This window comes from Lynx rufus, unplaced genomic scaffold, assembly GCF_022079265.1.
Source record: "Lynx rufus isolate CCGP_SWC_20201006 ecotype Redwood Valley unplaced genomic scaffold, mLynRuf1.p SCAF_4, whole genome shotgun sequence".
NCBI lineage: Eukaryota > Metazoa > Chordata > Mammalia > Carnivora > Felidae > Lynx > Lynx rufus.
Genome location: NW_025814856.1, coordinates 145,528,852 through 145,554,945, shown reverse-complemented (window position 1 = coordinate 145,554,945; position 26,094 = coordinate 145,528,852). Strand labels below are relative to the sequence as shown.

The following is a 26,094-nucleotide window of genomic DNA, read 5'->3' as shown; positions in this document are numbered from 1 at the left end:
GCTGATGTGTGGACCCTGCTTGGAATTCTCTCTCTCTCTCTCTCTCTCTCTCTCTCTCCCCACCCCTCCCCCACTCCCCACTGCATGTGCACATGCTCTCTCAAAATAACTAAATAAACTTAAAAAAAAAAAAAGAACTTCCTCTTTAAACCAATCATGATGGAAGGAACCCTTCATTAAGTCGCTGTGACTGGAAAAGGATTTTGGCACCTGCAGCGGTGAGGGAGTGGGGAGGGTATGGCAGGGGCATCAGGACCCCAAAGGCCACCTTTGTGTGTTCCCACAACTCCGGGAGCCTCCTTTTCCCTCTGTGCAGCTGTCTGTCCATTGGGGTGTGAGCTCCTCTCTTTCCTCTCCATTGTTTTTGTTTTTCCAGAGTCCGGCACATAGTAGGCACCCAAGAAATGTTTACAACTATCTTTACCCTAGACTGACCAGAACCTTCCAGGACTGGCCACAGGGCTGCCCTTTGCACTCGTCCCCCAACCCTCCCACCCACTGGCAGCCCAGGATGAGCAGAGTGGCAAGGAGGCCACAGGATTCCTCTGGAAATGTTTTTCATAATCTAGTCTCCAGCGAGGGATTTGGGAATTCCTTAAACAGCCAATGTGCATTTGGGCATAAACACTCGGCCTGCCAGTTCCCAGCATGTCTATTAAAGGCATCAATCAACCAGCCCTCCTGGCCCGGCGGGGCCGGGCAGGGCAGCCCCAGACCTCCGGGATGCTGCACGGAACCCCTTGGGGCTGCCGGTTCCGGGCCAGTGCCTCCTTCTTGTCCCTGGGCCCCCGCTGCGGGCCGCAGCTGGCCCCTGAGACAGCAACTGCTCTTCCTCCCTCCTAGGCTGGGGCCACATCTGCATTTGGCCGCACCCGGATTAATCCCTATTACCTTCCCCGCTGACTGTGCAGGAGCTGGGCAATTTCCCCGGGCCCCGTCCCGCGGGGGAAAACAAAGCCGAATGTTCCCACAGCCGATGTCCTCACTAACCAAGGAGATTATGGCTGCATCCGGTTCTAGGAAGAGCGAGGCCAGAGTGTGTTCTTAGGAGGGCAGGGAGGCACCGAGGGATCTTGTAGTTCCCAAACGGGGCAAGTGGAGCGAGGCTGTGAGGCTGCATGATGCAATACTAGCCAGTGGGGACAGGAGAAGATTCGAGAGAGAAAGGGGTGAGGGAGGAGAAAGAAAGGCTCGTTTGCAGATTTTATTTATTTCTATTATCTGCGAAGTCAGACTGCAAGTAGAATCTGGAGTGGGAAGCAGTAAAGGAGCAGGAAGGAAAAAAGCCGAGATGTCGGGCAGCTGGTGCGTGCTTTGGGGGTTTGTGGGGGGACTCACTCCCTGTCCAACCCCACGCCAAAGGCAGAATGCCAGGAGTCTCCCGCCCTTTGGGACACAAACCGGTGACCATAAGAGAGGAAATTCCTGGGCAACATTTTGCTAGGAGACAATAACATCCTGGAGAGCAAGGACCGTATCCCTCTGGCTTATTTCTGTATCTATTATGCCTGGTACGGAGCCTGGCATGCAGTAATTGCTCAGTAAAGAACAGCTACGTGTTAGGAGCTACCCAGAGGCCTTTGCGAAAGTTAACTCATCCTTTCACACGTTTACGAGACGGAGACTGTCATCTTCGTTTTGCAGAAGCAGGAATGGAAGCACAGAGAGGTTAAGTTATTTGCTCAAGGTCACACAGTTAGAAAGCAGCTGAGCCTGGATTCAAACCCATGCAGACTGATTGCAAAGACTGTGCTCTTACCCTGTTCTACAGGCTCTTGAAAGAAAGAGAGAGCAGAAAGAACGAAAAATATCTTTGTCACGGAATTGAAAGACAACCTGGGTGTCATTGAGAGCCAACTCTTTGTTTTATCGACCACGGATTAGAGAGAAGAGACTTGTCCAAGACGCTTGGCACTAGCCAGCTACTGGCAGAGCTAGGATTCGAACCCAGATCTTCCTGGGGCTTTCTGTCCCTTCAGCTTGTCCTGGAAGAGAACAACCAGTGCCCTCCAGTGTTTTTGTAAACTGGCCTTTTAATAGCTTTGGTGTCCACCAGGCTTGGGAAACCAGTGGAAACTGGGCCTCTTTTTCTCTCTCCCCCCATCCCTTACCAACTTGCTCTGGCCTTGGACTGGCTCCACGGGGCATTTCCCAGTTCTTCGGGCCTTGGCAACCCAGCTGAACAGGAAGCCATGGAAACGGCAGGTCCCAGAAAGGTGGGCAGAGGTGTTACTGAGGGAGATTGCCAGGCCGGTCCTCAGGAACCAGGGCTCTGTCTGAGGCTGTGGCCCAGTCTGGGACATGTGGGTGTCCGGTGTGGACTTTCTGTGCTTGGACTGCGGCATAAATTCCTAGTTCTTTAGCAACCTGAATACTTAAAATTTTCAGGGCAATTTTTCTCCCAAGGCGTTCGTTCTGGATCACTAATGTCTGGTACATAAGATATCATTTTTGATCTAACATATTTAAAACTCATTTTTCCCCTAGACAAGACAAATTGAATTTGTATCTTCCCATATGGAGCTTTTCAAAAAGATTGGTGCTGGGATGCATTGGGTTCCCAGAGTGATGTCATCTGATTAGTCCTGGCTTCCTTTTTCCACTTACAGGGGGTGCATAATTGCAGACATTCTAACTGGGAGAAGGTATGATTGTTCTTTGTTTTTTGTTTTTTGTCCTGTGGGGGAAATCCTTTCAGATGGATACATTTCTGGCATCTGATTTTTTTCTCTGCCACCTGGCGGAAACTTCTAGAATAGAAGTGTCCCAACAGCGTACAGCCTGGATCCTCTAGGCAAGGCTTCGCTGATGTTGGGAAGGCATAGTGAGCTCACTGGGTTCCTTCTTTTCTGGCCCAGGCAGGCTTTGATGAGCCCTGTCCCATTCATCTCAGATAAGGCTGGAAATCTACTACCCTCCCCGTCGTGGGGTCTGGGGCCAACACAGTAGGTTTCCCAGAGTGCTCTGGGGTTGGGTCACTTACTCTCTGGCCAGTCTGTCCTGGGTCTAGAGTGTCTGGGTGAGAGGATGGCTTGGAAGTTTCCACAGGCAGGACAAGGAATGGAGGAGGGTCCCCCAGTTCCCCAGAGGCTCTTCCTCCCGTGATAGGGACACTGTCTCCTCTGGCTAGTCTGGGTCCCTTCTTTTCTTCGGTGGCAAGCAGAATTTGTGAGTTGCGTGGAGACCAAGCCAAAGAGGACTGCCAGCTAGCTCTCTGACTGGGATTTCAGCACAGAGGATGGGCACAGAGGGAAAAGGCAAGGAGGTGGGTAAGGAAGGAGAGAGTCCTTGGAAGGGAAACCCTGACTATATCAGCCTGGAGTGTCTACTCAGGCTTAAGATCTCTCCAGCATTCCAGGCCCTACCAGACGTATCCCTTCCCTCTCTGTAGACCAAAGCCTCAGTCCCATCTGTGGCCCAACTACCAGTCTCTCTGAGGAGAGAAGGCGCTAGGTAGGAGCGGAGGAGTTCCACAGAAAAGCCGAGCCACAGATGTAGGCTGCCGGGTGCTTGTGCTGAATGGAGAACTGCTCTCCAGGGGGCCGGGCTGGGACTGCATCTCTTGGATCTGCTTGTGGATGAGCCCAAGGGCAGACACGCTGGGCTGGGCTCTAGTCATGGCTGTGGGTGGCCCTGTGACTCTGTCTGTGTTTTGGTCCCTCTGAGCCACTGTGGTTTGCATACTGCAAACTAGCTCCTCTGGGGTTTTAGTCCTGATTAGCTTTGCAGCAATAAAGTCTAATCTTGGTAAATAAATGAAGCCTTGAAGAAATGCCTGTTTATTCCTTGCCAACATTTTCCTTCTGCCCAAGGCGACAGGGCTCTGTGACCTTCAGCCAGTCACATGCCCTCTCTGAGTCTATTTTCATATCTAAAGAAGAGGAGTATAATACTACACTCCTACACCCTGGTTATTGTGGGCATCAAATTCAATAATGAGTGAAAGTCCTTTCTAGAAGGAAGGTGTTATTCTACTGTAAAGGATTGTTATGGGCATCATGCTTATTGTAAAGCCATGCCTTCTAAGATAAAGTATTGGGAGCATGAGCTCTATTACAAGGGAGGAGAAAAGGAACCAATTTTCTCAATGGAAAAGAGTGACCCCAGACAAAGCAGAGAGACCAATAGAATAAGCCTAACGTGAACAATGACAATTTGGGTGATTTCATACCAAGGCCCAATCCAATATAACCAATAGCAAAAAATATCCTCCATTCTTTTCAGAAGTTCTCAGGGCCAAGGACAATTGTCACACCCTCTTCAAAGCCTGAGGTCAAACATCATTTTTTAATTTGACGCTGTGTGGTTGAAGTTAAAAGCCAGTTGTAACTGGTTTTGGTTCTTCACACGAGTTAGTAAAGGGTCAAAGTGAACCCCCCCTCTCTTTGCTCTCGTAGAAAGAAATCCATGTTGGAACAAGGCTCCGGAAGGCTATCAAAGAGGCCAGGACAGAGAAGCTCAGAGCATTCCTGGACAGGTTGTCTGTTGTTGCTGCCTTCCCAGAATCCATTCCTCTTTCTTTTTGGCAATTGAACCCTTTTTTCCTTTGGGAAATTACCCTTTACCCATTTTCATTCCAAGTGGGATTGAGCCCTTCCCCAGTTTCTGGGATGACTCAAATCTCTCCAACCAGAGTACTGTATCCCCCTGGCCACCACGATTGGCTCAGCAAGAGGCATGTAATCCAAGCTAAGCCAATGAGAGTCAGCCCTGAGACTTTTGCTGGAATAATTAGGAAGGAGAAGTTCTCTTCTTTGGGGAGTTGCCAAGCTGCAGAGCAGAAGCCTGGAGTTTTTGGTGGTCACCATTGCCACCACCTAAGAATGGCCCCAATTTTGAAGGAAGCAAAACTGAGAGTTAGAGAATGATTCCTATGGACATGATTTGGGCACTGGTTTAACCACACCAGAAAAGCAAGGCCAGGCAGGGAAGGCAGGTTTAGGATTGGCCAGTTTGAATGATCTTGGCAGATTTTAAGGCACAGGGGCTAGCTCTAGTTATCTGCTACCTGGCCCTGGGGTGATTAGAGCAGGGGGTTGTGGCCCTGAGTGTGAGAGCCCAACAGAGGTGGTGGCTGATTGGTTAGTTTGCATTTGGAAGGAATGCTCCTTGCAGAGTTGTTTGTTATCTCTGGGCATTAGCTAACCATGGAGGGTGCAGTCCCTCTAGCGTCAACAAGGCCCCTAAATGTCAAAGCATCAGAAAATACAGATAGTTAAAAACATGCTTAGGAGCGCCTGGGGGGCTCAGTCCATTGGGCATCCAACTTCGGCACAGGTCATGATCTTGCAGTGCGTGGGTTCGGGCCCCACATCGGGCTCCGTGCTGACAGCTCAGAGCCTGGAGCCTGCTTTGTCTCCCTCTCTCTGCCTTTCCCCTGCTTGTGCGCTCTCTCTCTCTTTCTCAAAACAAAGCCAAAACAAAAACAAAACAAAAAAATAGGGGCACCTGGGTGGGTCAGTCTAAGGGTCCGACTTCGGCACAGGTCATGATCTCACAGGTCTGTGGGTTTGAACCCCACGTCAGGTTCCGTGCTGACAGCTCAGAGCCTGAAGCCTGCTTCAGATTCTGTGTCTCCCTCTCTCTCTGCCACTCCCCTGCTTGCACTCTCTCTCTCAAAAATAAACATGAAAATTTTTTAAATAAATAAACATTAATCAAAAATAAAAAAATAAATAAACATTAAAAAAATATGCTTAATACAACCGGAATGGTTGGCAATGGAATGGTAATTATCCCATTGGGCAAAGCAAGTCACATGGCCAAGCTCTGAGTCATGTGGAAGGAGACTACTTAAGGGAACGGAGACTAAAAGTCATGACTCATGGGATGCTTCCCTGCAAAAGTTCGCCCATACCCCTATGGTAGGGCAGCTCCAACTGTGAGTTTAGGCCCAAATTTGCCTTCTGCTAAATTCTACCTATTGACCTCCAATCTTCCTCCAGCATTGTCCACACGGCAAGGCTTTAGCAACCATATCTGTCTTGGGATCATCTAAGTAGACAGACTGCCCAGAATTCTGCCTCCCCTCATGGGTGTTCTTCTGTTCTTAAACTTAATGGCCCAAATGCAAAGTGTATGTGTGCATTCAGCTCTTGAAGTCGGATACCCATTCAGCCAACAAATAATTGTTTTGTACTTACTCTGGGCCAGGATCTGGCCAATGTGCTAGAGATAGAGTAGAAAATAAAACAGACCTAGGGCACCTAGGCGGCTCAGTGGGTTAAGTGTTTGATTCTTGATTTCGGTTTAGGTCATGATCTCATGCTTCGTGAGATCGACCCCACACCCGGCTCTTGGCTGATAGCTTGGAGTCTTCTTGGGATTCTCTCCCTCTCTCTGTCCCTCCCCTATTCATGCTATCTCTCTCAAAATAAATAAACATTAAAAGAAAAGAAAACAGACCCAAAGAGCATCCTTGCCTGTCAGGGGCTTATATGTGTTGGGTGGGTGGGGTGGGTGGAGGTAGGAGGGAAATGTTAACAAATGTATAAATAAAATATATACGAGTGAGGGGACGTAGACGGGTGAGGGTTGGTTTTCTTTTTTCTTTAAACTTTTTTTAAAGTTATTTATTTTTGAGAGAGAGACACACACACAGAGTGTGAGCAGGGGAGTGGCAGAGAGAGAGGGAGACACAGAATCCAAAACAGGCTCCAGGCTCTGAGCTGTCAGCACAGAGCCCCATGTGGGGCTTGAACTCACCAACTGCGAGATCATGATCTGAGCCAAAGTCGGACGGACGCTCAACCAACTGAGCTGCCCAAGAGCCCCAAGCGTTGGTTTTCTGGTCTGCGATTTTGTTTAAAGCTTTTGATTTATTTTGAGAGGGAGAGAGTGCAAGTATGAGCAGGGGTGGGGCAGAGAGACAGAGAGTGAGAGAGAGAGAGAGAGAGAGAGAGAATCCCAAGCAGGCTCTGTACTGTCAGCCCAGAGTCCGACTCAGGGCTTGATCCCACAAACCAGGAGATCACGACCTGAGCCCAAATCAAAAGCCCTATGCTCAACTGACTGAGCCACCCAGGTGCTCCTTCTGGTCTGTGTTTAAAGGGCTCCTTGCCCAGGAAAAGTAACAGGACAGGTGACTAATGCGGGGAGCTTCAGGAGTGCTGGTGGAAGGTAAGCACACGGAGGGTGAACCCTGGAGCCCTCTGCACAGGCGTCTGCTTCCACGTGTGTGTCTGTGCACAAGCAACCCACACTGCGAGCTCTTCACATTAGGACAGTGACGTGGCCAGCGAGTGTTTTTCCAGACGGCTGTCCCTCTGATGGGGAGGGAAGGCGGTGGGACGGCAAACAGAAGATACCCGGAAATCCGTACGTGGGTGTGGGCTTGGGTGGGGTGGGGGATAGATAGACACTTATATCCCTCTGGGTCTGGTGAGTCTGGAGGCTCAGGTTCTAATCCACAGATACGAGCTTTTGGGCAAGTCTTGGGCCAAATCTCTAAGCCATCATCCAGTATGTGGGACAAATAACAAACACGCTGCCTTGCTCTTGTAAGGAATGAAAGGTCACAAATCTCTCCATCCTGAAGTAAGGAGGGGGGTTCTGGGCCGTTGCCGTGATCTCCAAATAATTACTGGCCTGTGGAGACCAGGTCCAGATTTTGAGTCCTATGGGAGGTCCAAGCCCAAGTGTGGAAGGGAGCAGGGGTGTCCCCTTCTGTCACTGTCTCAGGCCTGGCAGGGTGGGGGTGGGGAGCTTCACTCGTGCTGCACCTGCTAGTTTTCCCTCAGATAAACACACAGATTTTATAAACAGAAAAGTTGAAACTACGAGGGTTGGGGTTTCCTCAGGAATTACGGCCAAAAATAGGATGGGACAGCCGAGGCGATCTCAGGGTTGGTTTTCTGGTCTGTGATATTCCTCGGGGACATCTGCCTGAGATGAAACACTGGCCTTTGACAGGAAGGGCCTGTCTGAGGTTCAATAGCATTCAATGCCAAGGGCTCTGGCTTAGACCCAAAGGGGGAAGCCTCACTCTCCCTCTGAGTAGGTCCCTTGGCCTGCCCCGCTCTGAACCCTCCGAATCTTCTGAAGTTTCTGTCGCAGGTGGCTGGGTGGAGAGGAACAGAGATCTGCTCCTACACCGGGCGGGTCTGCCATAAGCCAGGGGAGAAAAGGGATGACCCTGCTCCAGGCTGCAGCCAGATCCAGAACCCCGGGGACAAGGTTTTGAAGGTAGGAACGAAGTGCCTTTTTATTACAATAACTTAAGCTGGGGAAAAGACACAGGAATCCCATTTTCCTTCACGAATGGTCTCAGGGCTTCTCACCCTATACTTTGTATTTAATACAGAGGGACAGCCACGGGGTGGGGACACCACGATTCCCCGTTGGGGAGGGAGAAGGGGAGTTCCGTGGCTTCCATGGGGCACCCCAAGGCCCAGCAGAGCTAGGGCAACGCCCGAGGGTCTAATTTCCACTCCTTTGGCTTTTTCTTATAAGCATCAGGACTTGCCTCTCCAATATCTTGCAGCTGGCTCTCACCACTGTCTCCTTGTTTGATTTGTTAAATCTCTGTTTTAGTTCGCTGTTTCACACCCACACTGACAGTCTGTCATAGCCCCCCAGGCCCTGGGACATCTGCCAGGCAGTGAAATCAAATGTGAAGTTGAATACAACTCAGCTCCACATCGTATTCTCCTTCTCCCTCTTCCCTTCACCCCCTCCTGCTTCCACCCGTGGAGGGGCCAGGCTGGACTGCACCTTACCCTAAAGTGTTGATCTGGAAATCCTGCCCCAAAGTAGAGAGTTTGCTGTAATAAAGTCTTGTGTACCTATTACCCAGTTTTAACAATTATCAACATGTTATTGACCTTGTTTATCTAACCCTATATATATATAATTTCTTTTTTTTTAGAGATTTTTTTTAATGTTTATTTTTGAGAGAGAGAGAAAGAGAAAGAGAGAGAATGAGCAGGGGAGGGACAGAGAGAGGGAGATGCAGAATCTGAAGCAGGCTCCAGGCTCTGAGCTGTCAGCACAGAGCCCGACATGGGGCTCGAACTCATGAGCCATGAGATCATGACCTGAGCCAAAGTCAGATGCTTAACTAACTGAGCCACCCAGGCACCCCAAGAGTAAGCAGAATTTTAAGAAGTTTACCCTTTCGTGGTAGGGCTGTTTTCAGGCTTTTTATAGAATTTGCTGACCTGATATAACAGGCTTGTTACTATAGGAGTCTCAGTTCCTTTGGTCACCAAGTAAGAGCGGGGGGCCTGTACTGAGCCGCACACAACAGCCAGGCCCGGGGCGAGGCGACTCTGTCCGCACAGGCTTACAGTCAGGGGCAGGGAAGGGTGTAGGGGTGAGACCTCAACAGAAAGGATTCCCCGTGAGCTGTGCTGAGTGACCAGGGGCTATGGGAACTCAGTAGAAGGAAGAAATGCTAATATTAGGTCCCTTTATTGTAAGAAGACATTTTATGCAAGAAATAGTCAGTGGTTGAAACTACCTTGATTTGACCTAATCTTTCCTCCAATCAGCGATCGTAAAGCAATGCCATAGATTGAATGTTTGTGTCACCCCAGAATTCATGTTAAATCCTAACCTCCAAGGTTAGGTGTTAGGAGGCGGGGCCTTTGGAAAGTGCTTAGGGTGAGGGTGGACCCGTCATGAAGGAGATTAGTACCCTATAGGAGAGACCTCGGAGAGCTCCCTTGCCCCTTCCACCAGGTGAGGACACAGTCACAGATGTGGTCTTCGAACCAGGAGGCAGGTGCTCACCAGACATGGAAGCTGCTGGCACCTTGATCTTGAAGCTCCAGCCTCCAGAACTGTGAGAAGTAAATTTCTGTTGTTTACAAGCCACCCAGCCTCAGGTATTCGGTTCTAGCAGGCCCACATGCACTAAGACAGGCAATGTTTTTTGTTTGCTTTTTAATGTTTATTTTTGAGGGAGAGACAGAGTGCGAGTGGGGGAAGGGCAGAGAGACAAAGAGAGGGAGACACAGAATCCGAAGCAGGCTCCAGGCTTTGAGCTGTCAGCGCAGAGCTTGACCTGGGGCTTGAACTCATGAACTGTGAGATCATGACCTGAACCAAAGTCGGACGCTCAACCGACTGAGCCACCCAGGTGACCCTGGCAATGTTAACTTTATATTTATTTCTTCTCTTTTCATTTCCTTCCTTCCTTCCTCCCTTCCTTTCTTCTTTTTTTTTTTTTATTTTTTTTTTCAACGTTTTTATTTATTTTTGGGACAGAGAGAGACAGAGCATGAACGGGGGAGGGGCAGAGAGAGAGGGAGACACAGAATCGGAAACAGGCTCCAGGCTCCGAGCCATCAGCCCAGAGCCCGACGCGGGGCTCGAACTCACGGACCGCGAGATCGTGACCTGGCTGAAGTCGGACGCTTAACCGACTGCGCCACCCAGGCGCCCCTCCCTTCCTTTCTTCTTTCCTCCCTTCCTTCCTTCCTCTGCTCCCCTCTTTCCTCCCCCCTCCCTCCCCCTTCCCCTTCCCTTCCCTTCCTTATTAATCTTGTAATTCTTCCATTTAGTAGATTCCTTTTCCTGTCCTCGCTTTCTTTCCCATGTCAAACTTTCCCCAAGTGGATTTCCTTTCTCCTCAGGAACCCTCTCTCCTTTTCTCCCTTGGGCTCCTAGGGACGGTTCTCTGAATTCTGGCGTGTGGTTCCTACACCTCTCTGCAGTCTGGCTTCACAGTTCTCCCAGCATCCAAATCTATCTCCATTTGCTCTGTAGTTGCCTGATCTGTGTTGCTCCACAAGCAGCGCTGGAGACAAGGGTTCTGGTGCAGGAGGCGTATTTAGGAGGCGACGCTAGGAAGCAGGAGCGAGGAGCAGGGACAGTGGGGCCAGGAAAGGGGAAAAGCCAATCAGGAATGCCCCTTGGATGTGACTGGCGTGTGCACCCAGGCCCCAGTCCTACAGATTGCCCCTTAAAATTGCCCCTCCGGAGGGTGGGAGGCTGGGGGATTTATCCACAGACCCCCATTCCTCACTGGTTGAGATTTGCTCCACTGGGACCTTCCCTCTCCCCCTCACCTTCTGGCTGCCCCATGGGGGCTGAGAGGGCTTCCTAAGGAGCCACAGGGAAGCCCTGTGCCCAGGCGTCCCTACCAAAGCTGTGACTATCTCAAGGAGGGCTGTCCGCGAAAGCAATTCTCACTCCTTTTGTTTCCTTGACTCATTAGTACCGATAACAACAACATGATTTTTTGACTGCTTTTTGTACTTCACCCATGGGGCTAATAGCTTCCCAAATATTTTATCGTCCTATCCTCTGATGAAGGTGCTATATTATATTCCCATTGTACAGATGACAAACTGAGGCTAAGAGGGATTAAGTAACTGGCCTAAGGGTTAGGCACCCTCTGTGCTGGGAGCTGGGGTTGAGATGAGGGCTGGGCATGGAGGCTCCATCACCTTCTTTCCATCCTTGACTCACGCTACCATCTCAGGTCTGAGACAGTGCATTCCTGGGGAAGGACCCCAAAGAGCTGAGGGTGACAATGTACCAGTGAACTAATCAGTGACTCTGGGTAGTCAGACAGCACTAGACTCAGATCTTGATGGTAAAAGCCTGGAATGAACGACTCTAAATTCTTTGAGGGGAAACGGGGCGTCATGTTTTTGGTTGTATGCTGCTGTGCACGAATCTGAGATGGGGTTCTTCTGAAAGGTCCTGCTGGGTTGACCTGACTTCTTTCTCACCAGACTCTGCAAAAGACCTGCCTTTGGAGGTTGGACATGGTCAGACGCTGCCAGCTCTTTGGGAGATGTGAGCTCAGCCTCGGGGGGGAGAGCAAGAGAATGCCCGAGGATGGGAAAGGTTCTGGAAGGATACTTGAAGAACATACCCTTCCACTCTGACCCTGGGAGTCACCTCACCGAGAAGGGAACGACAGTTCCAGGCCTCGGCTCCGAGACCCCTGTTACTGCGGGCTGCCTTCCAGACCACTTCGGGGAGCTACTAAGGCTCGTGCCTACTCAGAAACAAGACATCTCAGACAGTCCCAGGTGGCCACCAAGGGGCAAACCCATTGTCCCCAAGCCCCTGCTACCCACCTCAGGCAGGCAGGGACTGGAGAGGTCATGGCATTGGTACCTTTCTAGGTCCTTGGGGATGAGTGCAGAGGAAAGTCTTGTAAGAGACCATGCTGGACTTCTAAGCAATGTGCGCCCCAAATCCTTCTATGTTTAAGTTGGTTTGCGTTGGGTTTCCATCACTTGCAGCTACAGGAGTCTTCACGGGTACAGAGGCCAGCCACTTCCCGAGTTGCCAAGTGACCCATTTAGGCTGTTCCTGCCTTATCCGATACCCCCCGCCCCCCCGGCTGTGGTTTCTCCTCATTCCACAGCTCTGTCTCCCTTTCCTCCACCGCTTAAACGAGTACTCAGGAAAGGACTGGCCGCTGTCAACTATACTTTGAAATTGCCCATGGAAGTGATTATTGGATGGGCCAGCCCCCCACCCCCACCTCCAGTCCTCCCTGGGTTGGAACTGTCACGTTCTAACTGCACCGCAGAGACGATTGTGCTCTGCGCCCGGAACAAGAGGAGTCCTGTCTTTCCCAGGGTCGATGCACCTGCTTGGGTCTGCTGTTAGGCTGCACGTTGTTTGTTTGCTTACAGCTTTGTTGTTGTTGTCGTCGTTCTTTTTTGTTTAAAAAACAATTTGGCGCTTCTCAAGGCTGATTTGCAGACCCACAGAATGTGCTCATTTTGCCAGCTCTGTGCTTTGGGGGAATCCTTTAGCCTGAATAACTGGCGGCCGGCTGTGGCCAAGCCTGGGCAGAGCTGAACCCAGTGGGGGTTGGAGGCCAGCCAGGCCGTGGCCTGTCACCCACAATAGCTCTTCTAAAGCCCCTCCACAAAGGGTGACGCAGAACAAAGACCATGGGGCAAAGTTAATTTATTTGGATTTTTTTTTTTAACAACCAAAAAAATTTTTGAAGTTACAAAAAAAAAGACAATCATTTACATTCTAGAACTTTTACACTCTGAGAATAAGCCACAGTGCCCGGTTTTGGTGAATGAAAGGCTTAAAAGATCCCAGCCTGACTGGGTGGTAGTGATTATCTAGGTCGTATTCTCCAGAACGGGCCTTACTCTGTCCATCTCATGAATCGCTCTGCTCTGGAACTTTCAACTCTTAACCCTTTCGATATCAAACTTCTTTGCCCCAGAAGGCCTCTTCCATGTGTCCCTTTCCCTCTCGTGTCTGTCCTTTGTCTGCCTTTCTTTGTAACTGGCTGCACGTGCCTTCACCCTGGTGTCTCAGCGCCAACAAAACAGCCTCCAGCCTCCAGGCAATTCACATCCCTCACCTCCTGCAAAGTTGCCTCCAGCTCCTCTCTCCCAGCAATCACTCCTGGTCTCCCTTGCCCAGTGCCTATTTGTACCTCCGGGGAGCACTACCTGGCTGCAGGGACACTCTGGGGAGCCAGAGGACCTGAGCTCTAGTCTTGGCCCAGCTACCTATCAGCTGTTATGGTCTCAGGCATTTTCTCATTTTTAAACTGTCAGCCAAGCTGCTTCAAAGGGATGTGACTACACGGTAATTAATGCTGCCGGGCCCTGAAAAGCAAAAATGCTACCAAGTGCAAGCAGGGTTAGCCAGTGGGCTCCTGAGGACTGCCACCCTCCGCCCAGCATTTCCCACCTGCCCAGGAGCTCACTCTTTCAGCAGCTTGGTTACCATGGTGAAAGGCCAGCCTTAGCGCTGCTGTGTAAAGTTTTTACCATCGGGAATGCAAGGTCCCTGAGGGCAAGACTGGATTTTAACGTTTACTTGGTGAGCTTCTCTAGCCCATAGCACCAATCAGGGCTGAGCGCGAAGTAGGTGCTCAGTCTGAACGTTGATAGCTTTGATTCGAATTTCCTTGGACAGATCCACCACCTGTCACGTGATGGCCTCCTAACAGTGGCAGGACGGTGGAAAACCCAAGCCTCCTTGTTCATTCATCCCACCAACCATGACCTCTAGTGGGAAAGGCGCTCCTGGCAGCCTGGCCCGGGAGTCCTGGCACTCAGCATTGCTGGCCCAAGTTTTGGGACCACCCGCTAAAGCCCACAGACCTTCCCACTGGAATAAAAATCCACACCAAATGGGTAGGAAATATGGTCGTGCTTTGGGTGAGACAGTCTGATGAGAACCACAATTTGGCATGCAAATCCCAAGTAGGGGTACTGCCATGTAATAAATCCAGTGTGGGATCATCCCCAGACCATTCCAAGGGCCATTCCAAGGACCCCTGCTCTGGGGATCATGGTCTCCAGTGAGGGATCCTCACTCCCTGATAAGAAAGACCTCTCTCTCGCAATTGGAGAAGTCCAGAGCTCACAACTGTCCCAACAGACAGTCCCCAGCCTCCCTCCATAGGTGGCTGCCAAAACCCCACAACCCCCCCAAAGGAGTCATCTCCTTTGTTATTTTCCAGAAAACCACACTAAGTGGCTGCAGAGATGAGAAAATGACTCCACCCCATCTGAAGAGCCCATCACACAAATGTAATTCAGAAAATACATTCTGATCCTTCCCCTTCCCACTAACACGTTCCCCCACCTCCAGGTGCACACATCTATATATCACACTTGACAAAATTCATCTTCTTTTTGGAAGAACCTGGTCCTTGGAGATCTGCTCAGGGCAATGCCATTGCAAACACTGTAATTTCACATCAGTCACGGTAGAAACAAAACCAGTTACCAAAGAACTAACTTGAGAGCCCTCAAGTCACATAGAAATGGGTTTGCCTTAGCCAGGCCCACCAGCGGGGCTGGAAGCAGCATCCCTAGCCCTGGCTGGCCCCAAAGAGCCTGGAAAAGCTGCTGTTTTGCTTCAGATCCATCCAGGATAAAACGCAGAATAAATCATGTGTTGCTTGGGAGTTTGCAGCTATGTGGATGTAACCGTCATGGTGTTCTCAGAATTCTCAGACAGAACCTCGCTTGATGGTCCAAAGGCTCAGCGGGTGCCTCCTGAAATCACCCCAGGTCACGCTGAAGCATGCGGTGAGAGGGGAGGTGGCACAGGAAGGAAGGCTTTTGTGAGATCCTCAGGTCCGGTTCACTGCCGGGTGGGTCTCCCTTCCCGGTGAGCACGGAATCATGCATTCTATCTTTGGTTTCGTGCCTTGAAGGCTTATGCCTTTGGAAGAGTGGCTCAAAGGTGTGAGAGACTAATGGCCTGGGGCCTGGATAAAGGACACCCACACAGGCTCTCTGCTGAAGACACCTGGGAGCCATGGGTTCTCTCCTCGACTTTGGGACGAGAGGTCTTCCAGGCCTCAGCACCCAGGGCTGAGGTCCAGCCGCCAAAGCATGTCCTGTAGAGAAGCCTGCAGCCTGCTCAGGGCCACCACCTCCGTGGAGTAGAGTGAGGCTTCCAGGGCACCGCCCAGGCTCTCGAGGGTCTCCAGGCCCCTGGCCCGGGGCAAGGGACAGTTCTTGGAGGAAGCCAGCAGGTGGAGAAGGTCCCGGAGGTTCTCTAGGTCATTAGATATTTGGACCACGTTTCTAGAAGGCAGACCGGTGAGGATCTGTTGGTAGATGGCCAATGTCTGGTCCATCTTGGACAAACTCAGGACAGGGTGGAGCCCAGGAATGAAGTCAAGACCAGCGACTCTCTGTTTGGAGGAGACAGACTGCTGTGCGAGAGGAAAAGGGAGAGCAGGGGCTCAGAGAAGTTGGTTCTGCAAGGCTCTCGGCCTTTCCCATGAATGTGGAGGTCCGCTCTCTTGGCTGCCTCCTCTCCCCTTCCTCACCGCCCTGGCCCAGGCCCTTGATTCTTGTGCCCCGGGGACTGCCAAGCTTCCAAGCTGATCTCCTGGACTTCTATCTTCCTGTCCTTCCCGAATCACCCTGCCCTCCCCTTCCAGATGGATCTTCGAAGATCGTTCCCTCCTCCAAATGACCTCTGCTGTAGAACCAGCCATGAGGCCCGATTCCTGCTTAGTTAAGTCTCTTCCCCAGGCACTGAGGTCCTCCCTAAGTGCCCCTTCCCTAGCCATCCTCACACCCTTCCACTCCCAGAGGACTCCTCCTTCCCAGTCAGGTCCTCCAAGGCCTCTGGCCCCTCAGGGATCAAGGCTGGCCCCGCCTCACTCCTCTGCTCCAATAACGCTGGATACCAGGAGGGGGTGGCCTGCAGCCCTCACTTTCTGCGCCACCCAAGCTGGGACACTCTGGATCTACCCCGTGTGGCCTTGTCGGATAGCTACCGTGAAAGCAGGGACACTCACACGCTGCTCTCCATAAAATGCCCAAGACTCTGGTTCTGAGCTGTCCGAGGCCACTGTCAGACACGTATGGTGTCCAGGAGATGTGGAAGTCTCTAGATTGCCCCATGCTGGGTAAGCAAGCAGGCTTTTAAGACTGGGGGCTACCAAACCCACAACGAAAAACCTTTAAAGAAGGCACACTGTGGTCTGGTTCTATGAGAGGGTTTATCTAGTTGCTTTATCTAATTTAATCTCATCACAACCCTGTGAGGACTGTACTAGCTAGCTGATGAAACCAAGCCTTAAAGACATGGAGGAACTAGCTTAAGGTTTTACAGATAGAAAGCCAAAGTGTGGAGATTCACATTTAGTCTTCCTAATTCCAAATACAGCCCGCATGTAGGAAGCGGCTGTTCGTGAGGTAGGGAGGAGTCAAGGCCACCATGGCCCCTACATGTGGCTGCACAGGCTTCAGCTGACATCTGAGGTCCTGGTTCCCCCATGGGCAAACCTGTTGTCTTCCCAGGCTCTCCCTACCGTGTGTGAAATGTCATTGATCCTGGTGACAATCGTCTTGATGAGGGTTTTGGTGTCATCCTGGACTTTTCGGATTGGCACAGCTTCAACATAGGATAGATAGGGCCAAAGCCACAGGAATCGGCACAAGGGTCCACAAAGCATTTTCCTTCCTGGTATGTACGTGTCGGGCCTGCAAACAGAAGGAACCACACGTAGCAAGTCGCCGGTGATCTCAGAAAACACCCATATGCCCTGTGACCAACCATATTTTCAGACGTGGATAAAAAGGAGACTTGCTTTGTGCCATAGTGATCATCTCCTCAGAGTCAAAGACAATTCATTATCTAGAAGTACATTAATGAAATGCATTTCCTTGGGGAGGCAAGACCTGACCAACTCTGTGATGCGGTATGGGATAGATCACAGAGCAGTAAGCCAGGGCCTGAGCAAATGGACGTGGTGGTGACGATTCAACTTTATTGCATGCTGCGAGGAAAAGAACCAGCTTTTATGGTCTGGTCTGAATCCAGCCATTTAATAGCTGCATGACTTTAAGCACATCACATAACCGCTGAAACCTCCACCTCCATCTCCTGCAATATACCTACCTCGAGGCTTTTATGAGGATCAAATTAGATAATGCATGTGCAAGAGCTTTAAAGGTGTTGTGAAATGTACTCTATTACTACCCTTATTACTAGAGATTACGTTACTTGTCCTCTCCATTACTCTCCCACAGCGGCCTGCTGATATCTCTGTGATGGCATTTCTCACTGGCTTTATAACTTCCTTTCTCTCCCGCTGGGAGCCTGAACCCACCCGGCACTGGTGGAAGGTCTTCAAATGTGTCGGATACAGCACCGAGCACCAAGGATACAGTGGTGAATAATAGATGTTCTCTACTCTCAGGTGGCTTATGCTTTAATAGGAGAGATAAACAGGGAAGCAGTCCATTCCAATACAGGCAGAACAAACTGTACAAGAAGGACAAGTGCAAGATATCACAGGAGTACAAAGTGAGCTCCCTGGAAGAGGTGTCACCTGAGCTGGGTATCAAAGACCAAGCGGCTGTCAGTAAGAGTGGACAGTGATGGGCACAGTGGCCAGAAAACAGCTGGTGGAGGCAGGAGAGACTATCTAACATGTTCGTCCAGAATGTTTGACACTTTCAAAGTCATGGAACAATGAATTCTAATATTAATAATATGCAGATCCTTGAATAAGCAGCAGTTTTAAGGAGACACGAAAGACAAAAGGTAATAAAGTGAAATGTATGCGAGCCTGTGATCCATGCTAAGTATGTGCGCATGAGCCTGAAATGATAATCAAATGTAAGTAAATATTAGCATGAAGGTGCTGGAGATGGCCAAAAAGTTAATCTCTGCTTTTTATGTTCTGCCTCATCTGGGTATTGATAAAAATAGACTGTACATTTTCTGTCCACAGGTGGCAATATTAGTATAATTCGTATGCTGGCAATACAATAGAAAAAAGTGGCTGTTTATATATTCTTTCTTTATAATTCTTGATCAAAGGTATGCTTTTCATCTGAATTTCATAGACGTGGGAAAACGAAGGTCGAGAAGATGTGTTAACTTGCCCAAAGTCAAACAGGTAAGCGGCAGAGTCAGGGTTCTGCTTAACGCAGAAAGCCTGGGGTGCCTTCCCCCCACCCTAAGGTTTCTCCAGCCTTTAAAGAGAGCCCCAAATTACAAACCACCCCAATGTTCAACCCAGGCACCTCCAGAGACCATGGCCCTTGGAAACAAATACCCGGCTCTAGGATGAAGCTATGAGACTGTGCCACCAAATCAACTTCAAATATGAAAAATACTAGGTAATTCAGGAGGGGGCCCTTCAGGCGTTTTTGTGCTTGTTTCCTTTCTTAAGAAGTGGACACCCCCTCTATTACCTACTGATTACCTGAGTAAACACTTGCGCCAAATGTTTGTGGAAGGGAGTTCACTGGCGCTAACCCCCAACAGGGTTCCACGAAATCCTAATAAAGTTGGAGAGAATAGTGGTTAGGCCCCGAGGGTTCAGCAGCAGCTCTGCCCTTTTTAGCTATGAGTCTCTAGGCAAATACTTAACTTCCCTACAGCATCCCATTCTCATTAGTAAAACGGAATAATACCCACTGGCTCAAAAGAGTAAATGAGATGAACCTGTCAAGCCCCTGCATATTGTGTGTGTATGTGCTGAAGGGTGGGTGGGGGGTGGGGTGGGGGTAGGAAAGGTCAGCATTTTCTTGGAATTGCGTGATTACTGGGCAGGGCTTAAAACATTGGGGCAACACTACCTGTAACCAACGCTGAATCTAGCATTTTCCTCGCCTTGGGTCATCTCAACAGGTTGCCTGGTATTTCGGGGCGTTTCCCCTGCGGCACAAGATTGAGCGGTACCCTTTGCTAGGATTCTTGCGTTAATGACACCCTCCTTCCCAAGAGAATTTATTGCCAGATTAACTCTGGTCATAGTCGCTCTCACATAATGGCCACCCTGTAACACCTGAATGGGAAAACAGTTTTACAAGCCCCTCTCTCACCACTGATAACATGCTTCGGTGGATGCAGAAAATACATTGTAGTTCCTTGAATTGAGAAGCTGAGGCTCAATCTGCCTGAGAGGCCAGATTTAGAGGAGCTCCACAGAGAACTCATAACAAGCCCGTCTGGGATCAAAGTGGTGGAGAGAACGTGGCCCACCAGTATACACAACGCACGTGCTCACACACATAACACACATCATGGGCACGTACACAAACATGAACAGACCGAACCCTTTTAGTAGAGACTGCTAGTTGTCTCCAATATCTATTCTTCCATTCTTTCCAAGTAATTTATATCCAAGTTTAGATGAGGATGTGGCCATCCAGAATAAATACAACATTTCTCAGCTTCTCCCAACTAGATTTGGCCACGCCACTAAAGTCTGGCCAATCAGGGGTGCCCGGGTGGCTCAGTCCGTTAAGCGTCCGACTTTGGCTCAGGTCATGATCTCGTGGTTCGTGAGTTCGAGCCCCAAGGGGGGCTCTGTGCTGACAGTTCGGAGCCTGGAGCCTGCTTTGGACTCTGTGTCTCCCTCCCTCTCTGTTCCTCCCCCGCTTGCACTCTGTCTCTGGCTCTCTCAAAAATAAAGATTAAAAAAAAAAAAAAGTCTGGCCAATTAAATTTCAGCAGAGGTACTCTGTGGCGGCTCTCGGGTTATGTGCCTTTGCCTCTTCTTTTCTCATCCCTTCCTCCATCCCATGCCTGGATTGTGGATATAGCAGCCGGCATTCTGACGCCATCTTGGATCATGAGGACGAGGGCCTCACCTTATGAATGATGGAGTAGGGAGCTGGAACCCAGTTCCCTGAGGACTTTGTGGGGCCAAGGTGACATACTGGCCTCAGACTGCCCATCCCCGGACTTGTGTGTGTGAGAGAGACATAACCTCTGTCTTGTTTAAGCCGCTATGGGTCTCTGCTAAATGCAGCCAAATTTAATGCTAGTTAATTTATACACCTGGATGTGGGCATCAGAAAAGAGTGGATATCAAGTCTTCCTGGGTTCACCTGAGTGTCAATACCTGAGTGGGGTCTGGCTGTGGTCCAAGAAGGTGGTACAGGTGGCTGGTGAGAGCACAGTTTGGGACTGGACAGGGCAGGAATAATTTAAGACGGCGACTATAACTTCACTGAGCCCAGCACCTTATACATAATAATTACTCAATGGACAGCTGACAGTTGACAGTTAACATGTATTAATGGTCCACTGTGGACCAGGTACGAAGACAAAAAAGACATGCATGAAGCCACAGGAAGTCAGGAATCAGGACTAGTGAGGGACCGGCTGAAGACTCCTGGTCTTTCCGGAAGCCCAGTGAATATACCGCAGTATTTCATGTGGTTAAACATTAACATGAATTATTTGTTAGAGATAAAAGTGAAGAACAAAACTGTGCTCTTGAACAACCGGCTTACATAATTAGCTACAATGCAAGGAGAAATGTTTAAACAGATAGCACGCCTTGGGTAACTGAGGGGAGGGAGTCGCGTGTACAAGGATGGGCTGTGAAGTTCAGCAGAACTCTGCTTGAGTGGGTGTACAGGACCGTGGGTAAGTTTGCCAAACTCTCTCAGACCCATTTCTCTTAGCTGTAAAATGGGGATGATACAAATCGTAATTCCCACTTGAGGCCGTTCGGCGGACGACATGAAGTAACGTAGGTAAAGTGCTAGCTCTTTGCCTGGCATACGGTCAACACGTTAGCTGTTGTCACCAGCTAAGAGATCAAGGAGGCATCTTGGAGGAGGTGGCATTTGATAAGGGCCGTAAGAGTGAGGAGGAACTGGGTTCGTGAAGGTGGAGGAGAGGAGCAGCCCGGCCGAGGACTCAGAGGCTGAAGAACACTTATGAGCTGAGGACACGGGGGCTCACAGCCCGCACGGGAGATGCAAAGGGCCAGGAGGTGGGGAGGGCTTGGGCACCGAGTGCCGCGTAGGGAGGCTAGGCTTCTTTTGCAGAAGTGAGGGGCTCTGACTGTCCCCAGGCTAATGCTTTCAGCCCAGATGACGTGAAGGATGGAGGTGGAAATTGGCAAAGGCAGCAGGAGGGAGGTGCGACGTTGCCGATTTGCTCGTTGCGACTGGTGGGACCTCAGGGGGACCCATCCAGCTGACAGTTCGGGTTGGGAGTCACAATCAGATGGACGGGGCCGCAGATGGAGACCCAGGAGTGCCTAGCTGGAGAGAGCTGAGGTGAGAGGAATGGGGAGGAGAAAGGCGGATGTCAGCCAGCTGCCTGGGCTGCAAAACCTTTTCCCTCTAGAAGTTTCCAAAACGGTTTTGAACATTTAGGAGCTGTCATTTTCTGCTAGTTAAAAGATGAGCCGCTGAAATGTTGATACGACATCCTGTCTCTTTTATTTCTCTCTGACCGTTATTCAAGCAGAGCCTGTGGAGGAAATGGGTACCACTGGGGGAGGCATGGTCAGTGGCCTCCCCTCCACTCTGCTGGCTCCCCACCCCGCACTTCTCTGCTCATCCTCTGGGCCTCCTGGTCACTAGTTTTTGCCTCCTGCTGCCTTCCCTCTCCTTTAATTAAGACCCTGCCACTCCCTGTCATCTCTACTGGCATCCCCTGTCATGGGTGCATCGGAGAAGAAAAGACAGAAGCCAGAAAATGGAGCCTCCCAGGGCAGCACTAGATAAGGGAATGTCATCACAGAAAACAGTTCCAAGGCCAGCAGGAGAGGCTCATATAACCACACCTCCGGTCCCCCCACAATTTCCCGCTCTCCGAGTTCAGCCAGGTCCTGAGTGCTGGCCCCACATGTATTCATCCTTAGCGGACTCCTCCCAGCCCTGCTCTACGTCTATGCAGGTGCCACCCCCCCCCACTTCTGCCTTCTCCTCCTAGACAAGCTCACCTCCCATTTCCCCAAGAAGCTGATGGCCTCCACGTGTGACCTCCTTCACCTTCCCTCTGGTCCTAGAGGATGAGGCAGACCATGTGGGGCCTGTTATGTCAAGATAGGGGGGTGCTTCTCTTTATACAGGCTGGAGGGTTTGCTGGGCCAAGGTCAGGCTGCCTATAGCCTTCTGATGACAGCAGTCGGGGCGATGGGGAGACCTTAGAGTCACAGAAAAATTTGCTGGTGGAGGCTGCTAGCCTTGAGTTATCCAGAGTCCCATGCATCTCCTGGTTTAAAGTGTCAGAGGTTAGCAGGAGCCCAGCACACATTTCTCTCTTCCTTCTTCTCTCCTCCAGCTATTGGGATTTCTACACCCCTTTCTTCAATAATTTCTAGTGTGCTGGTGTGAATTAAATTCAAATAATGTAGTATTTGCTTTTAATTATGAGGGAAAAGCTTTGGATGGTCTGTGCTCCTCCCGGCAGGAATTCTTCCTGTGGGCTCCCTCCCATCCTTTCCTTTATTCTCCCTTCCTTCCTTTCTCCATAATTCCAAGTTGGAAGGGACTTGGGGATGGGGAAAAAACAAAGGATGAATAGACACAGGGAAGACTGGATCCTGGTTATTTAAGCTACTCAGAATCCAGTGGAACAGACAGAAGCTTAAATAACTCATCTTAACCCAATCCCATAAAGGTTATGAGCATAGACTTTGGGGAGCACAGAGGAAGGGGGTGACTCTGGGGAGGTGAAGACAGCTTTGCAAATGAGGCAGTATTTGAACTGAGACTTTAAGGACAGGAGTTCCCCCAAGGGGAAGAGGACAAGGAAGGCATTCCAGGCCAAGGAGACAGTGTGGAGTTGGGGAAAACTAGGGTGGGTTCAGGAGGATTCAATATGGCAGAAGGGTAGAGCATGTGAGGCTAGAGAGCTGCAATGTCCCAGGCTTGATTCCACCTGTGGGGCATCTGCCCTACTCATAACACACACACACACACACACACACACACACACACAGGCCCTGGAGTCCATGTTTGCATGACCAGTGATAGGCAAGAGACCATGAATACTCTTCTCTCTTTCCTTATCTCTTCCTCCTCCAAACCCTGATTAAGTCAATTAGCATCTCTCCCAGGAATTTTTTTTTTTAATTTTTTTTCAACGTTTATTTATTTTTGGGACAGAGAGAGACAGAGCATGAACGGGGGAGGGGCAGAGAGAGAGGGATACACAGAATCGGAAACAGGCTCCAGGCTCTGAGCCATCAGCCCAGAGCCTGACGCGGGGCTCGAACTCCCGGACCGCGAGATCGTGACCTGGCTGAAGTCGGACGCCCAACCGACTGCGCCACCCAGGCGCCCCTCTCCCAGGAATTTAAAGTAGGTTTCAGGGAGCCCAGTTTGTCTCCATTGAGGGCTCAGAAGCTCCGGGGTAGCCACAGTTGCCTTCAAGTGCATGCAGTGGCTGAGAAACATCAGAGTTCATTCAGCCACTGACAGGTGAGTTACAGTCAGTGCCTGTGCTCCTTCCTGACCTTCTTTCTGTTTCCTGACCTTCTTGGTTCTGGGCCCTCCCTGTCCTTAGCCTCCAGTGTGAGATACTCTTCTACTTACACTCACTTGAGTATATTTCAACCCTCTGAATATATTTTTCTATATCCAAGGGACATATAGATGCACACACGCAAAAGGAACAAGTATCAAGAAAGAAAATTCCCCCTTACCGTGAGTGATGCCCTGCTAAGAGTTTGGTTTTTCAGATGTTGGTTGCCGTATATGGTTTGACACACTGAGCTAGCATGAGTGGTTTTCTCTTATTTGCAATCAAGAGCCTTGTCTGAGAAACAGTAACGTACTTAACCAGCAGCCGGGGTGTGGGTGTGGGGATTATATTCTTCCCATTCATCACACACCACCCTTAGATCTGATCCCGTCAAGGATTACGAATTGGTTTCAATTCTGGTGTCAGTCTGATCAATTTTTAGCGGCTCCCTGGAGCACCGTGTGGAGGGAAATCTGAAGCTGCCTCCAGACTCCGAGGGAGAGGGTGCCTCGATCAGCTGTGATGTCTGCCGGGCGCAGGAGCCGTGGGCATGCCACTTTTCCAGCATCTCCCACGGGCCGGGCACAGAGTAGGTGCTCATTAAATATTTGTTGAAAGAATAAACAAAATCCCTCCCATCTCTGATCTTCCCTGTCTCACCAGGTTAAACTACCTCTACCGTGGTTCGCCTGCCCCTATCTTATTTTTTTTTTAATGTTTATTTATTTTTGAGACAGAGAGAGACAGAGCATGAACAGGGGAGGGGCAGAGAGAGAGGGAGACACAGAATCTGAAACGGGCTCCAGGCTCTGAGCTGTCAGCACAGAGCCCGACGTGGGGCTCGAACTCACAGACCGTGAGATCATGACCTGAGCCGAAGTCGGACGCCTAACCGACTGAGCCACCCAGGCGCCCCTGCCCCTATCTTAAAGTCACATCGTAGAATTCGCTTTTGCCCAGCAGGAATCCCTAGGAAGCGTTCTGGGCCTCCAGCCCTTCCTTCTCAGAGACTGCTGCCCCTCCTTTCTCTCCCCACCGTGGCTTCTCCCACTGTGTCTGCGCTTCTCCCCAGAGAACAAACTCAAGGTGCACACAGATGCGGGATGAAATCTTCAGTGACATCAGTAAGATGTCCGCCTGGGCATCGATCACCGATCCAGTTCCAGGCAGCTGACAAACTGAGCAGGAAAGACTGTAAAATGCAGTTTGCTGAGAAGTAAGGCACATCCGTTGTCACACATGGAATCAGTGCAAAGAATTCTATGAGCCCCGGCATCAGGTGTGCTGTTTTTCGGCAGACACAACCTCTTTCTAGTTCTCTGAGACAACTGTGCGGACAAAGAAGAATTTCAAGGCTCTGGGCTGGCAGGCCAGAATGGAGAGCTATGGCCACTGGAATCCTGCTGCTGGGGAGGACAGGGCTTACTGATTGACTGACTGCAGGACAATTTGGCTCGACTTTCCTTTAAATCACATGCATGCTGTTCAAGGATGCACACACACAAGGACTCTACTCCCCTGAAGCCCCTCCTCTCTGTTCCCTTGGGCGGCACCTAGGCTGAAGCGGGGACAATGACCTGCGTTCTGTGAGGAGGGCTCTCCCAAGTGGCCACCTCCGCACCCTGCATGGGCCACTCAGACACGAGAGGCATCTGCCTGGGGCCGAGAGGCAGGAATTCATTGCAATCTCCCTGGCTCTGTCCTTGGCGCTTGGAGACATTTCCTGGAACGGAGGGGGGGGGGAAATATTTCCCCCAAATACCAAGAAGAGTTATTTTGGGCATAAGATGTACAAAATATGAGAAGGACGCTCCTTTGGCCAACATGGAAATGTTCCCCTCAGCCCAATGTCCTCAATCGCTTGAAGAGGGAAGAACCTAAAAACATCCACTGTTTTTCTCTTGCCTTTTCCCCCTACCTAAATAAGAGAAATGATCAGCATGGCATCCTCTCTGCTCCTGAGGACACAGAATGGCAGGCACTATGTTCTGCAGAAACTGGTGAGAAAGAGACTGGGTACCCTCGCTCCCACCGGTCCCAACTGACTGCTGCCCACCTTGGAACTCTACAGAATGAACGTAAGAGAGATGACAGAGGTCAGTTCCTACAAAGGGGAGCCATCGTGCTCCCGGGGTGGTGCCTGCAAGGACCCGCCCTCTGCCCGCAAGACCACCCTTCTAGCAGAAATCAATCATCTATCTCCTCCTTTCCAAAACTGCTATTCTCAAATGACAAGCAGGCCACCTGTCTTGGATCTAACTGTATTTAAAGATTCACAATTCCAAAATGCTACCATCTTGAAGCTATAGAAACTGAAATGTAAAGGCAACCGCACCCACAGTGAAATCTAAACCAAGCCAGGAGAGAAGGCGGACTATAGGCAGGCCTAGTAGGTCTCGCCTGCCAACAGTGGGCATTTGCGGTATTGACCAGAGAGGTGGTAAC

The 26,094-nt window shown here is 50.3% G+C and overlaps 1 protein-coding gene across 1 annotated transcript; it reads right to left on the bottom strand.

The window, feature by feature from the left end:
- Nucleotides 1-12,865: 12,865 nt before the first annotated feature.
- Nucleotides 12,866-16,896, bottom strand: LEP (leptin). The gene is made up of 2 exons (XM_047097669.1): nt 16,730-16,896; nt 12,866-15,619 (listed from the first exon to the last, which is right to left on the bottom strand). Exons 1-2 carry the CDS (start codon nt 16,871-16,873, stop codon nt 15,260-15,262), a joined length of 504 nt encoding a protein of 167 aa, XP_046953625.1. The 5' UTR covers nt 16,874-16,896; the 3' UTR covers nt 12,866-15,259.
- Nucleotides 16,897-26,094: the final 9,198 nt, after the last annotated feature.

Bases quoted from the DNA above. Each gene is read 5' to 3' on its own strand.
- LEP (XM_047097669.1), bottom strand. From the start codon at position 16,873: ATGCTTTGTGGACCCTTGTGCCGATTCCTGTGGCTTTGGCCCTATCTA. The intron at 15,620-16,729 runs GTAGGGAGAGCC...CCTCTCGCACAG, and splicing joins TCAATGACATTTCACACACG to CAGTCTGTCTCCTCCAAACA.